The sequence below is a fragment of the Monopterus albus genome, unplaced genomic scaffold, assembly GCF_001952655.1.
Source record: "Monopterus albus unplaced genomic scaffold, M_albus_1.0 scaffold103.1, whole genome shotgun sequence".
In the NCBI taxonomy this organism is placed as follows: domain Eukaryota; kingdom Metazoa; phylum Chordata; class Actinopteri; order Synbranchiformes; family Synbranchidae; genus Monopterus; species Monopterus albus.
Genome location: NW_018127983.1, coordinates 2133015 through 2148325, shown reverse-complemented (window position 1 = coordinate 2148325; position 15311 = coordinate 2133015). Strand labels below are relative to the sequence as shown.

At 40.0% G+C, this 15311-nt stretch overlaps 1 protein-coding gene across 7 annotated transcripts in view; it reads right to left on the bottom strand.

Annotated features, from left to right (window-relative positions):
* Positions 1 to 15311, bottom strand: part of lpp (LIM domain containing preferred translocation partner in lipoma) — a 154923-nt gene that overhangs the window by 22497 nt on the left and 117115 nt on the right. For all 7 annotated transcript variants that reach the window (XM_020609956.1, XM_020609959.1, XM_020609963.1 and 4 more), the window contains one exon: positions 9091 to 9260. In XM_020609956.1, coding sequence (XP_020465612.1) covers positions 9091 to 9260 — 170 coding nt within the window. The remainder of the gene's footprint in view (positions 1 to 9090; positions 9261 to 15311) is intronic.

Genomic DNA, 15311 nt, shown 5'->3' with positions numbered 1-15311 from the left:
CTCCCACTGACTCTGCATTATGGTGAGTTGATATAGTGTAGAATTATTGTAATTGCCTAATATAAAGTGTAATTGTTGTTCAGATTACATACTGTGAACTGACAAAGGTTTTTGTTATTGGAATCCCCGTGCCTCTACCCGGTCCACGGAAAAATTTTCATGCATGAAACCGGTCCGTGGTACGAAAAAGGTTGGGGACCGCTGGTTTAATCCACACAAAAACCGGCACATTCAAGAGAAAAGTTATAGTTTTATGGGAGTTCCATGTTAAAACCATTTCTAGACAGAGAGCTGTGACTTCCTGAAATCTTGAGATAGGAATAAAACACTCAAAGACCTTATTCAGTGAACTTCAAGGTTTAGATGGTAGGCAAAGTTTCACCTTACATCAACCATGCACAGGAGTGTCTCTGAACTCAGCATCAGCTCTGCTTATTTACATCATTTCCTTCCAGTCTCTCTCTTTTTTCTTTTTTCCTTGTGTCTCTACGGTCATAAAGTAGATTCAGGTGAGTGCAAACTTTTTGCTCCAGTTGAAAACCTTTTGACACATGTGGACCTGAGCTGGTGCTCTAGGAGGAAACTGTGACAGATTTTTTTCTTCTTTTCATCTTGGACAGTTCTGGGATAACCGTTTCCCCATTTCTACTATGTATGCTAAGCTAAGCTAACTGTCTCCGGCTGTAGCTTTGTCTTATTCTACAGACATGGGAGTGATATCAGGCTCTCTGAAGGAAAGCAAACAAGCATGTCAAAAACACTCACTGCTCCTTACACTATGACAGCTATATTTATCCAGGCCACAGACACATGCCCAGCCAAAGAAAAATACAAAAGTAGTTATGAAAAGAGAAAACTGTAATATACAATAATATACAGTAAATAACTAATATATAATTATTACATAAAGTTAACTGGCACATTATACACCAGCATTAATAGACATTCCACAGTATCATCATATTATTGATATTGAGACATTGAAATATTCTGATAACCTGTAACTTTGTCCGGCCTCTCTGTGTTTTTCCCGTCCACCTTTGTGTTCCCAGATGCCCTGTGATTAATTTGTTCCAGTTAATAATACTTTGAATCTGCAGGGAAGCGTTTCACATGAAACATTCTTGGAAAACACTTAGAACCACTAAAATGCCAACCTGCTCTCACAGTAACAATGATGGACGGCTTGGTGAGTTGTGTCTGTGCAAATTCTCAGTCATCCAGGTCATATAGTAAGCTGAAAAAAAAAAAAACTTAGAAAAAAATCAACTGGACTAGCACCACAATTTCTAGGTCGAAGACGTTTCACCTCTCATCCAAGAGGCTTCATCAGCTGCAACTGACTGGTGTTGAGCCGGAGATATTTATCTCCCTCGGTGGTGTTTCAGTCCTTTGAAGGCCAACAATGTCCCTTAACTCAACTCAACTCAATTTTATTTATAGAGCACTTTAACACAGCCAAAGCCAGACAAAGTGATTAACATATATATATGTATATATGTGTATATATATATATATATATATATATATATATATATGGACAATGATTGTGCTTTTCTAACGTTCAGGTATGGCCAGTGATTATGGTTTGGGGGACACATCATTGGTTTTTATTTAAAAACAACAGTTTCTCCACTGTGGCAGGTCTTAGGCGATTTTTTTTTTTGAAAATCCGAACCTGAATCAGTCACGTGGTACAGCCGGGCAGCGAGGCTTCGGACGTCATAATTTTCAGCTCCTCACCTAAATGACGCAAGCCTCGATACGCGCATTGCGGAAACGCCCCCTCCCCTACTCGGCACACGCTTCGAAGCCTCGATACGGAACGTCACATCACTATAAAATAGGTCAAGTTGACAAAAGAAAAAAACAATTTTCCCATTTTTATAAAATTGTCCTTTTCAGTCCAGAAGTGTCAGGCTCAAACATTTATCATTTTACACTACTTGCCCTTTAGCTGAGTTCTCATTGTTTCACTTTGAGTTTGGTCCAATGCAGTCATAATAAATGCATGGATTACTGTCGCAAAACGCTGGTGTGCAAGAAAAGGCTTTACCTTCGCTATCTGCCTAAGGTGGAAAAAACTAGACTTCACAACCGCATTAATTTGGCGATCGAATTTCAGACCAGAATCAATTTTTATGCCCAGATTCAAGATCGTCTGTTTCTCATACCGCGCCAGGTGACCTAAGTCAACTGAAGGTGGGTCACCAGACTTATTTGGGCCAAACACTGTAACTTCAGTCTTTGTCTCATTAAGTTTTAACAAACTTAGGGTCATCCAGTCCTTGACGTCATCAAGACCGCAGGAAACAGCAGTCCGTCAAAGGTTCCGCATCCAATTACATTGTCCACAATATGATGTACCAAAGACATAATGGGCCTTAAAGAGTTCATCAAGGGCTCCCACTGAACCAGTCGCCTTACATGGAAGTGCATGCTTGTCAATCACAATGAAGAAGGCGTGAATGCTGCTTCTTGGGGGTCCCTGAGCAAGAAGGTAGGGCTGACTGCTTTCAGTGATGTTGTCTAGATGCTGCTGTACGCTAGTTCCAGCCTACAACAACACATTCAACAGCAGTATTTAGTGACCAATTCCTTACAATAGATCAGAACACATCACTGTGCATGAAATGGAGGTGATGGAAAGTATATTTTAACATTTTAATGACAGCTAAAGACTTTCTGTGCCTTCACGGGGCTCCGCCTAAGCCACAAGCAGCTCACAAGGTGCATTTGAAACACAAAAAACAGGAAACACAAAAAAATTCACCATTAGCAAGCTCTCGGCAATATTGGGAAGGTACAACTCCCTTTAATGGAAGAAACCTTCGGCAGAACCATGCTCTTGGTGGGCGGCCATCTGCCTAGACCGGTTGTATTGAGCACAAACAAATGGTAAGATAGTTTCACACACAATGGGCCTGACAGCTAAAGGCTGTCTATGCCCTCATGTGCTCCCCCTCAAGGTGCCGCCAGAACCGCAAGGGGCCAACAAGGCCGTGACACATCCTTGAAGCCATTTTGTATGGCCACATCACACCTCCGTTCAGCTTTACGGCATGCTTGCCTAGCCGCACGAGATTTGGTGCCAAGCCATGGTCAGGCTTAGCTTTAGGCTGCCAAACCTTCAATGGGGCCACAGAATCCAGAATAGAGCAACAAGAGGAGTGAAACCAGGAACTAAGCTCCTCAGTATCGCCAACATTTGGAACAGCAAGACGATCAAAGACAGCAGAAAACTGGCCCACAGTCGAAGAATTAAATATCCGGCCACGTCGAGTAGGGGGCGTGCAACTTACCCTCTACACAAAACAGGCTGGCCTCAAATACAACAGGCATATGGTCAGAAAAAACACTTACACCAATATCAACTTCTGACACAGAGACACCATAGGAAATAACAAGATCCAACGTATGCCCCTGTTCGTGTGTTGGACCAGACACACATTGTACCAAGTTAAAAGCATCAATAATAGCTAAAAAAATCGGTTTGTCAGGACAACACACGTGTATATTATAATCACCTAGAATAAGAACCCGATCATAATGAGGCATAATACCAGCCAAAAAATCAGAAAAGTCATTCACAAAATCCTTATTATACTTAGGTGGTCTATAAACAACCACACACAGAACAGGGTCCGAGCAGCCCACCTCACACACAGTCATTTCAAAACTGGAAAATGTAGGTAAAGGTAGAGCACACTGCCTACATTTAAAATCGTTTCTCAAAACAACCGCTGTTCCTCCACCCTGGCCAGATGTACGAGCAGTTGCATACACTGGCGCCATCTTTGACAGGTTCACGGGTTAATGACTGAGTCGTTGTAGCCCAGTATTGGTGAGAGTCGTTACCTGTCTTTGAACCCTCACCTGTGGACCAACACCTATTGTCCTGGTGGTCATGTTGGGGCAAAGATCTCAAAACAGGATTGTAGATGGATGACAAGTTGTGTCTTAGTCTGTTAGTATTGGATTTCAGGAGTTACAGTTGTTTTATTTCCTGTTAGTATTATTTTGCTTTTATAATGATAAAATTTTGTATGACTGTCTGTGTTTCATTAACAGCTCCATGTATCAGTATTAACCTGGCTCTTATGCATGCATCATAGTCATAATATTCAGCTTCGAGTCAACTTGTAGTATTTTTCATCTTCTTGGAAAATTGTGCAAGAATAGATTGCATAGATAAGATACTGTTAATTTATGCTATTTTACAGACGTGAAGTCTGACGGGCTTGAACTATTCACTCATGTCTGAAGCATGAGTAGGGGGTTTTTTACAACAGAATCAGGGAAGTAAGTGACACAGCTAACTGCATGTCCACTTTCAGTTAGAGAGAAATGCCTGAAAATAGAAGATAACAACACACACACACACACATACTGCCTATATGAACATTCTAGAATATTTACGTGTAACGTACCACCCATGTACAGGGCAGTCCCAGCCCGAGAAGATAAATGTGAATGATTCTTGATTATCGAGGCTCTTGGAGACTTGTCATCTCTTAGAGCCCAGCGCTGTAATAACTCTGCATTTAACCAGAAGAAAATAAATCTACGTAAAGCTGATTCCTGTTTGCTGAGTGTTACTTCTTGGGGCCTTCAGATAAAAGAACCGGTTGAAGTTAAAATTAGGCTCTGTGTTTCCGGGTGCTTTTTTCCTGTTCTCTTCTCCAACAGCTTGTCTGAAAGAGGGAGCCCTAGGTTGTGTTCTGCAATCCTTTCTATACATACATATATATCTATATATATATATATGTATATATATATATATATATATATATATATATATATATAGATATACATATTTGTAAATAAACCAGCACTAAAATCAAGAAAGACGGACTCCTTTTTTACTCAGATCTGTCCAGTAAAAGAACTGGGGTATAACAGTGGCATGGGACGTATTCAGGTCAGGCTCAGAAAATCTTATCAGTCTCAAACTTGTTAGTCTTATTAATGATTAATGACTAATTTGGTGAAACCTATGAAGGTAGTCATGCTCACAACCCATGAGTAGTGGCTTTCAGAGCCGTGGCAGATCACGAGCACGTGGTCGAGGATCCAGGGGTTACAGGAGAAATTTTGTGAGAGATGACAGATGTCTTATTTGTCACAAAAGAGGACACTAGGCACGTAACTGCCCAGTGCCTTATCAGCGTAGTATGGGGCTAGCCCAACCGAGGGGATATAATGTATAGGCCTGGTGGGTTCAGGGTCTTTCATCTTACATCTGCCTGCATGCAGTTTGGAGGTGCAAGATACCTGAGCGTGTAATGTTAATTTTACCTGTGATCCTTTGAATAAACCAGCACAGTTTTGTAGTTACTTGGACTGTCTCGTCTCTCAGAGTTAGCAATGGTAACAAGAACCAAAGATCCACAGTGAGTTGTGTTTGCATGCACATTCATACATTCAGTCTTATCATGTGTGCATACATGGAGCTGTGGGACACCTCTGGACACATCAGACAAGGAAAAAAAAAAAGAAAAGAAACGATGGCAACCCATGCAAAATGAGACATTAACTAAGCAACTTTAGAGTTTATCAGTATCATAGTGTATTCAAATATGCAGTGATAAGTTCTCTGTGGAGGGAAGTGCTGAGGACAAAGGCTGACTGCTGCCCTGCAATTTGTGGGCCAGTGGTTGGTCAGAATGAGCGATAGTAGGGTGTAAAATCAGGACATCGACAGGTGACAACAACAGACGTGGGTGAGTTCCTGCACATTACTAAAAAGGAATTAATAATATCTAGACAAATAGTCTGAATGAGGCAAATTACCCAGCGGAAGGGATGGACCTTGGCCATACAAATGCCCATACTGTTTTACAGAATATGTAAAGGCGCAGCCTAGATAAGGGGGCTGCTGATCGCCTTCTTTGATAAATGGCAGAGAACTTTAACCAGTGTGATGTGCAGTTGTATTCCTGCCATTCCTAGCAAAGGGATTACAGATTTTGTACAGTATTAAACAGATTGTTTAAGTTTCCTCGAGCACCTGTGAGATATTCTACATCAAATGTAATACACAGCCAAAGGGTGTTAGGACATTCTATTTAACACAACATAATAGCATATGGGATGAAAATATAAACATAAAATCATTTTCCATCTTTTAAGACATCTAGCATGCGTTTATTGTGTCATCATTCTAGTCCTGACATCTGGATACACTTCAGCCTACACTGTGACAGTACAATAATATCTTCTTTGGCCCTGGGGGGAACTCGCCAATGTCTAAAAATCATCTTGATGATGTCGTTGTGATGTCATCAGGATGATTTCAACTCAGGCTTGAGGATCACCCATTTTTATGATAAATCCGACCTTACAAACTGGGGCTTTGCGTTCAGTTTTTTAAATCTATAGGTCTCCCAGCCTTATGGAAGTGCAATGCTAAATAACTTTAGTGCCCCTTCAAGATGGAAAACGGGGCATAACAGGGGCTTCATATGGGTTGAACATACCAGATGCTGATCATAAAACATGGCAGGCTGGAGAGAGAGAGCACTGTGGGAATCTACAGTCACATTCACAGTGTATTATTAATGTTCATTTGCTCTTAGAGATTCCTAGACTAACTGACTCAGAGGCTAAGCTGACGTTTTTCTCTTCCTCTGTGGGATATGACACTTCTCTTCAGAGACTCAACTCTCACGTTCATTCTCTAATCGTACAGAGGCATATGACCCTGAGGATGGGAATAAAAGAAGAAGAAATTACTTTCATTAATAAATTCAGATTTCCCCCATCCTTTTGATCTTGTGCCAGAAGAACATTTATGCTGATGAAATGCATAAATAAAGTTCTTAAATTATCCCGTTCCTTTTTAGTGAATGTATCAGTGTTGGAGAACTTCCAGATGAGACAACTACAGTACAATCATAGTGAGTGCTTCTGAAAAGGGCTGATTTAGGAGATGGGCTGCCACTGCTCTGAACATCATGTAGCTCAGTTTTAAGACTTTAATGGTGTATATCAAGCCATTTCCTGCAATTGATGTATAGGAACTTCAAATACTTTAATATGTGCAGTGTGCCTTATAATTCATCCTTTTGGGACAAATAATCTCATTCCTAGATTTTTTTTTCTAAAAAGCATTTATACCTCAGGGATCATTTTTAAGATGGTCAGGTGCTTCATTCCTCATCCGCTAACAACAAAGACCATCATTAGCTAGTGACCTGCACAGGTACACGCTTCAAAGCCCCAATTATCAGGTTTTAAGCTTCTTATCTACAACCAGGAAACAAACTGTTGGTGTTTCGTATCAAATAATTGCCTGACATTTGTTTTAGTACGACTCCTGTCAGTCCGAGGAAGACTATAAAAAAACCCAGTGTCTTATTTATACAAACTGCAGGTGTAGATCAAAGATTGCAAAAAAATAAAATCTTGATTTTTGCATCCTGGGTCTTAGTTAAAACATTTTCTCACCTTGTCCAAGTCTGTACAATTTCAATCCAACAATCCAAAGAACTTATTTCACAGTCAAAACAATATTGAAAATTAAAAGCTATTACCCAACACTTCCAATGTGATGGCTGATTAAACAGCACAGCTACTTCCTGTCTCAGCCTCCAGGAATGAACTATGAATTTACCAAAGGTATTGCTGACAATAAGAAACTGTGACCCTGTCATTTCCAGCAGTGGGACTGATGACAAAACCATATTCCAATGAAACTGAATAGGGGGAAACACTTCTGCAAAATGATTTCCTTGTGGTTCCGCAAAAAGTCTTTCCTGACAATATTGTGCAAAAAAATATTTTCATGTGCATTGTGCAACACTGTGACAGATACCGGTCACAGGTTTACAAAGAGATAAAACCACTCAAAAAAAAAAATAAATAAACCTTCTGTGTTGGCTCACTGATGATCATTTCTTCTGTTTGGTCAACCTTTAACCACAATAGTTATGTATACTGAAAGTAAAAAGGAGAAAACAGACAAGAAAACCTCCTGCATTTCTGTAATCTCCTTATCCACAAAATAAATTAAAGCCATGTTATATCAAATGCGATTTAACACTCATTTAATAACTTCAGTGCATTTAAACCGTATCTGACTGCTGATCAGCTGTACCTCCAGATAGCTAGTAGAACAATGTTCTTCTAATCATTTAATTCAGCATGGAAGAAATGTCTGAACTATTATAAAAAACAAATGCACCTGTGATATCATTCTTCATGGAGAACAAATGACAAATATATTAGTTGAGGGCTACAAAAAGTTAGAAATAGGTAGCCCATGTTTGCATATTTGCTGAAGATAATCTGAAGATATGTTAATTAATTAGCTGGTTTAGTATCAACATGTGAATAACTATAATCTTGTTCTTTAAAAAAAAAAAAAAAATGTTTCAAGTTACCTTAAACCTGCATTCATTGATTTTTTTTTTTTTTGTCTCCAAAAACACCTGACTCTCTAGCTGCTAAATGCTCCACTAACCAGTCAGTGCCCAAAGGCAGTTACGTACAGCTAGTTTCACCATTTTCAGGTAAAACATCTTGCTGCTGCTGGAAGTTATGTTGATAGTGACATTAAAGTTTCAGGTTGTAAAACTAAAACAATGAGCTAACCATAAAAATTTGGTCCATTGTCAATATAAAAAAACCAAAAAGTGCAACTTTAAAATCAGTAACGACAGCAGCGGCTAGCTGTTAGATGACTGGCTTGCACTTATCATTAAAGAGCTAAGAGTATTTCTATTCTGCTAAGATCAAAGTTCAAAAGTTCAAGTTCAAAAACATAACATTTTAATATCAGACACATAACACTGAATACGCAACAAGACCAAGCTTGAGGCTTACATAATTTCCACCTGGTGTTCCCATGTCTTGTGTACTCCTACCTGTCATTTAAAGTTATGTAACTGGAAGAAACTGCTGTACTTTGAAATCACAAACACCGAATGACCAAAAAGAAACCAAAGCCAAAGACAAAAGGAGATGTGGATGTGTGTGGTGTCAGGCTGCAGCTTTGATGAAATTAAATGTGGAAATACAGAACATTCCAGGCACAAGGCTAAAAACAGGTGTAATGGCAGGTGGTTTGAGGAGGCAGAAGTTACTTACAATGTAGCAAGGCTCGCAGTAGGCCTTCTTTTCTACAGCATAGAAGGGCTTGCCACGCAGCTTGGTGCCGCAGGTCATGCAGATAAAGCAGTCAACATGGAAGACCTGGTCCATGGCAGTGCAGCCGGTGCCTTCACCCACTACGTTCTCTCCACAGTTGGCACAGCGTCCTGAGGAGAAGAAGAGGAGGGGACGCTGAACCCAGATTCACTACACTGTAAATCCAGAGCTATTTAAAATCGCATTGTATTTATCAATACGCCAACAGTCATATTCCACTCACTGGAAATACTGCACAGGTCAAAACAAATGAGCCCATCATGTATATTATTGTGAAGAAGACCTGTATAGTGTGACTATTTCCATGCACTGACAGACGCTCTGTGATTTTAAACAGCTTAACCTGATGAGAAGGACATATGTTTATGTATACAGTTTCTGTATTATTTCTGCATTGAGGCCATCACTGAAAACAAACATTTGTAACGGGGGTTCAGAGGATGGATAAATACTTCCAGTCTCTTTCTGTTTTGCAGCTCTACTTCAACGCTCAGTGTTTTGCTCAGCCGAACATGTCAAAAACTTGCAGAAAATGTTTTCCGAGCCCAAGGTGACATCTTCAAAATGCGTGCTTTGTACAACAAACAGCGCAAAACCCAAAGTTTTTCAATTTACAAGTAAATAAAGAAAAGCTTAACCTTTCATGTTTCATAAATGACCCATGTGTAACTGATTAACTTTCTGTTGATTCATTCATTATTTAGGCAATAAATGCATCAGAAACACAGTCGGATAAAAAGGTTACATTCTGTTTCGGATGGTGATCATTTATTTTTCAGTGCTATCTTGAGTGTTTAACATGTTTTGTTACCTGGCTCCTTTTACAGCCGTTTATTTCTGTGTGACAGGCTGCCGCATCACTGGGTTCAGCCTTTGGGTCCATTCATGAAGTTGTTGCCCATGCATCAACTCCGACTACCTGGTTCCAAAAATGTTCAGCTGTCCCTTTAAGTGCTTCCTTTCCCGATGTCATAAGTGCCTAATCTTCATTTCTATTTCAAACACTGGATAAGCAAGGATTAAATACTATAATTATGCCACATTAAAAAAACTATATACATCACCAAAGTGTGACATCTATTTCAAAAAGTCAAGCTTTAAATGATAAAAAGAAAACTTCAGAAGTACAACTAAGTCTTTGTAAAAGGAGCACAAGTGAACTGATATTATTGCGCCAAAAACGAGCCTGATTGCGTACTGTGGGACATGGCATTTGGATATCTTTAAATGAGTTGGAGATATCTTTAATTGAGTTTAAGATGTCCTCGACTCAATGCAAGTTATCTTCAACCCAATTAATAACACTGTCAATTTAATTACTGGTATCTTACAATAATAGGGTTTAGAAAGATATCTGAGAATGTTTTATTTTTTACACATCTGAGGACAGATGCAATCTCTCTAAGGAAGTATGATACAGTACATTTAATTAATTCAAGTTCAGTTCTATGGATCATTTTTGTTCCTTTTTCATTTTTTGCTTCATCTAAAGGCTGATTTCGGGCAGTGATTGACACTCAGTCTGTTCTGAACAGAGCAGTTCAAGCGTGTTACAGACAGAGGCGAGGCACTAACCGGGGGAGATAGAGTATCTGATGCTTGCATTTTCACACTTGCTGTTTTCATATCAAAAATTCAAACAGAGTGTAAAGCGGAATCTGTCTCAGGTATCAGCACAACTTTTGGAAGTCATATGTTGTTGAGATCAAATATCTCCTTAACTGTGAGGCTTGTTAATGGTATTCTAATCTTCGATAACTCATTATCTGATCAGCAGCAGCACTTGGAAATTGACAAAAGTTGCTTAAAGAATGACTGGATTCTCAACTTTTCCAGCAACATTTTGAAATGCTTATGAAACACTGATATTTGTGCCTTTTTAAATGATAGTTTATTAAGAAAGAAACAATTTCTAGATTGCTGTTGAAGACAATTAACTTTTAAGACTTTTATCACCACAGACCTTTTGGATGTCGATTTAGCAACCGCGGTGATCAACGAGGACTTATAGCGCAAGTTTTCGCCAAACCTGTTATCGGTTTCATCTGCTCCCACAGCTCTTTCCACACCTCAATTATGGCTGCGTTACCTACTGTACAGGGAGGCAGATTAAACAAACTAGTGAAGGCACGTCTCAGGGGGACATGTGGGTGTCAGCGGAATCACAAGCAGGGTAATCACTTCAGAGAGTGGCTTCAGATCACAGGCCATCTTCAGCGATTGGATGAGAATGCCAAACATGTCCCACAGGACTCCCACTTTAAATAGCGAGAAGGAAACCTCTCGGAAATCCTTTTCCTTTTGGCAGTCTGTGATCGCGAGGGCCCATAGGTACGCAACTACACACACATAGTGTACACCCTCTTTCCCCAAGACACACACACAATGAAAAAAAAAACTGACATGCCACGCATGTAGATGAGAGTATATACAGAGACAGACATGTGCATCATATGCATTCATATATGTATACACATGAGCATGTGACAGAGCAGCAGACCTGAGGCTGTGCACTTGTTCAACTGAAACTGCTGCAGACTTTACATTCTGAATAATATTTAGGAACAAAAAGCAAAGGTCTAATGAATAATAAGGGTCTAAACGCACTAAGGCTACATCATTAAAACACACCATTGTATGTCAGTCACATTAGAGATGACACTACGGGGGATGTTTACTGAATCTGTCGCAAATTACCGTCAAGCACGCAAATATTAAGTCACTGCAAATTTTCAAGTTAGGGGCATATTTGCCAACAATAATGATGTAAATGAGCACAGCCACAGCAGTGTTCATTTGAATGTACTTCCACTTATAAGGACCTGCTGCCTGCACTGAGCACATGTGGACCGAGATGAAGAGTAGAATAAAGTTTATTGCCACTGAACTTTATTTTTGGCTTTTTGGTTGAGACCAACAAACATATTTCAGAGCTGCAATCATGTAGCATCCTGTCAGCCAAACCCTCTTTCATCTTGTTCAGTAGTTGAAGAACGGTGTGACCTGAAAGTCTGTAAAAGCCCCTCACATTCTCCTCTAGCATCCCAAGAAGGGAGATGTTTTCAAATGTTTTCTCAACACCGATGACAAATGAATAACCGCTGCCACACTGACAGCAGTGCTGCAAACGTTAAACCTGCTTTCTCCTGACCTATCAGCCGCAGCTCCCTCTGCCGCAAATAAGAAAACACACATTTGTTTAGTGCCAAAAATGAGCGGCAAAAAATATTCCCCTGCCTTTGTTTCAGCTCTCAGCAGAGCTAATGTCAAGTGTTGTTGAAGGACCGGTTGATTGGTTTATTTATTTCAGTCATTAAATAAAAAAAAAAAAAAGACAAAAAGTAACTAAAGAAATAATTACTTCGTTATTCTGGATGATGAACTCCAAATGGGGATTCAGAGTTATTCTGACTATAATGGCTGTGTGGCCAAAATTCAATCTGTTGAACTTGTGCGTGGTCTTTAAAATGAGAGAAAAGAGTAAAACATTTCCCTGCTACATCCCACAGCACAAAGTGAAACGATATGTAGTACACTGTAGTAATTACGGTAGCATCTGGGTGGGCAAAGTTGAATGTATTGGGTGTAGAATGTTTTAGGATTCCTGATTAGATGTGACAGATTAAAAACTCAGTGTCCACATTATTAGGTACACCCTTGCAATCTAATTCAATCTGATACAACTGCCCTGCCACAATGTTGATCCTTATGAAGGTTGTTTTTTAACCCTCTCAAACCTGCAGGGAAGTTTGCTCAACTGCAAAAGACATAATATTGTAAACGGCAAACGAGCAAAAATGCCTGCAGGGAAGCAGGAGACCTTTGATGGCTACGCAGTGCAGACTTCCATGAGCTGACAATTTGGCACTAGTGTACCTTCTTCAGAGTGCTTTAAACTCTGAAGTATTTTTGCATGTTTGTTGTTTACAGTCATAATGATTTTAGTTGTTTCAGCTCTAATTTCATTATTAGTGAGTCAGTCTATTTTTTGACTATCCGAATTACTGTTTTGGATTTAAAATGTCAGAAAACAGTGAAAGATTCCCTCCACAATTTCCATGACACCTAAGATGTCAAACTGCTAGTCAATCAATCAACACAAAGATTTGTTGTGTATCTTTTGTTTTAGCACTAAAGCATACTTGTTTTCAGCCAAGTGTAAAAAGTGCTTGTCAGTGAGTCTAACAGTTTTTTCTTAACCGTCCCACTGTATGATAATCAAAGCGCAGAGTATTTTACACTGCTTCACATCAATAATTTCACACATCTACATTGGAAATAAAAACATTTTCAATTTTTAGACACTACATCCGTTGACTTCTTGAATAATACAGGACAGCAACTAAAGCAACATCGTATTTATCTCAGTGGAGATGATTCCAAATACTTTCCAACTATTTCAGCTGGGCAAAAGGAATCATGAAAGGCCTCATCGCTCCCCAGTGTCCCTTTGCGCAGGGAATGGAACCAGAGTCTTAATATCAAAACTTCAAATAGTTCCTGTAGAACCAATGCAATGGTGACGGGGGGGAGTTCATTTACACTTTACTCACTTTCTTTCCTTTCATTCTTCAACCCTCAGAAGTGTCTCTTCTCTGTTACATCGAAAGTCAAAAGGAGGACTGAAGAGAAAATCTTTTCTTTTTTTAAAGAAGCACATTCCCTGTGAGCTACAGAGGCTTAGAATGGTTAGACAATTTAATTGGATAAAAGGAAAAGATTAAAGAGGCCCTGACTCTGTTCCATAAATAATTGATTTCTAATGTATTTGTAGTGGCAGTGAGACGCTGTTGTTTGGGAAAGGGGGATGTTGAGTGGCAGAACGCTTCAGATTTCCCTCAGTCTTTGCCTTCTTTGTTTTTTCACGGTGCGATATTGAAGCAGCATGAAAGGCAGAGCGGGAGCACACTTGCAGCTCAATTTGATCTTACATCGTCAGAAATCAAAGATCATGCATGTAAAGAAGGATCGCAATGAACTTTTTTGTGGGAGACCAAAACTTTTCACACTATGTTACTAAAGAATACAATTCTGCTGGTGCAACCCTTGCAAACCCCAAAGGCAAAGCCAGCAACTGTAGCTTGTATCCAAAACTAATAAAAGAAGCAGAAAATCCAGTCTGGGACTTCCACTAAAGTTTTGTGCTTGTGTTAAAATATCCAAAAGATTTGATAATAAAAATACTAAATGCTATCAAGTACTGCATATGTTGTGTTGCTTTATTAACAAGACAACAGATAAAAAATTTTAATACACCTAACAGAAATGTGGCTAAGATGTGACAAATGATGTCTTTTTAGTAGGCTCAGTTTTTGAATATGTGTCTCTACCCTATACAGCATTGATTATTATGATACCCATCACAATTTAAGGCACAAAGTTGTGATAACAAAGTTGTGTCACACTTTTAAAAGACATAATCAATAGGTCAGTGAGTTAACAGCGGAATTCTGTTAAACACATTAACTGGCAGCTACTCAAGTGCCAAAGGCCACAATTTGTGCAGCGTTTCATCTCTTCCCCCTCTAGGTTCATCTACTTTGTTGCTTCAGATTGCCCTCAGTGCAGCCAAACAATGCTGTGGCCTTCAGTTGCCTTGGGATGACAAGAGAAATAACTGTCATTGTTGCATTTCAATCTCTGAATGGTTCTTTCATAACCCCTGCCCTTAATCTCATTCCCAATGTCAGCAAATAGCAATCTGCAGAACTGCCGCGGCGATGGCGGAGGATGGAGGATAGGCAAGCCTGTGCCACTAAGCATTACAACTCAGCCTGTCAGGGCCTGTGGCGGCAGAGGGAGGGAGACCGAGTGTAGGTTACATGTTGCAGAAGCAGGTTGGCAGGAGAGACATGGAGGGGTGCCAGGAAGCAAGCGGGGCTGGCGAACGGGGTGCAAGAGGGAGAGGAAAGGCAGGGAACAGGTGAGTGTCTGTGTAGCCGAGTATGTGGACAAGCTGTGTTCAAACATGGCTGTGTGTGGTTATCCATGCGCACCCGTGTGCTTGTAAGTATGTCTGTGTTCGTGTGCATGAACATGCGGATGTCTACTCATTCCTGAGGTCAAACGCTCACTCACAAATGAAATCGTGAGTGCCCGGAAGCCTCAGCTGGGCTCGCACGGCAGCTGATCTTGCAAGCCTCAGTGGAGCTGTCTCAACG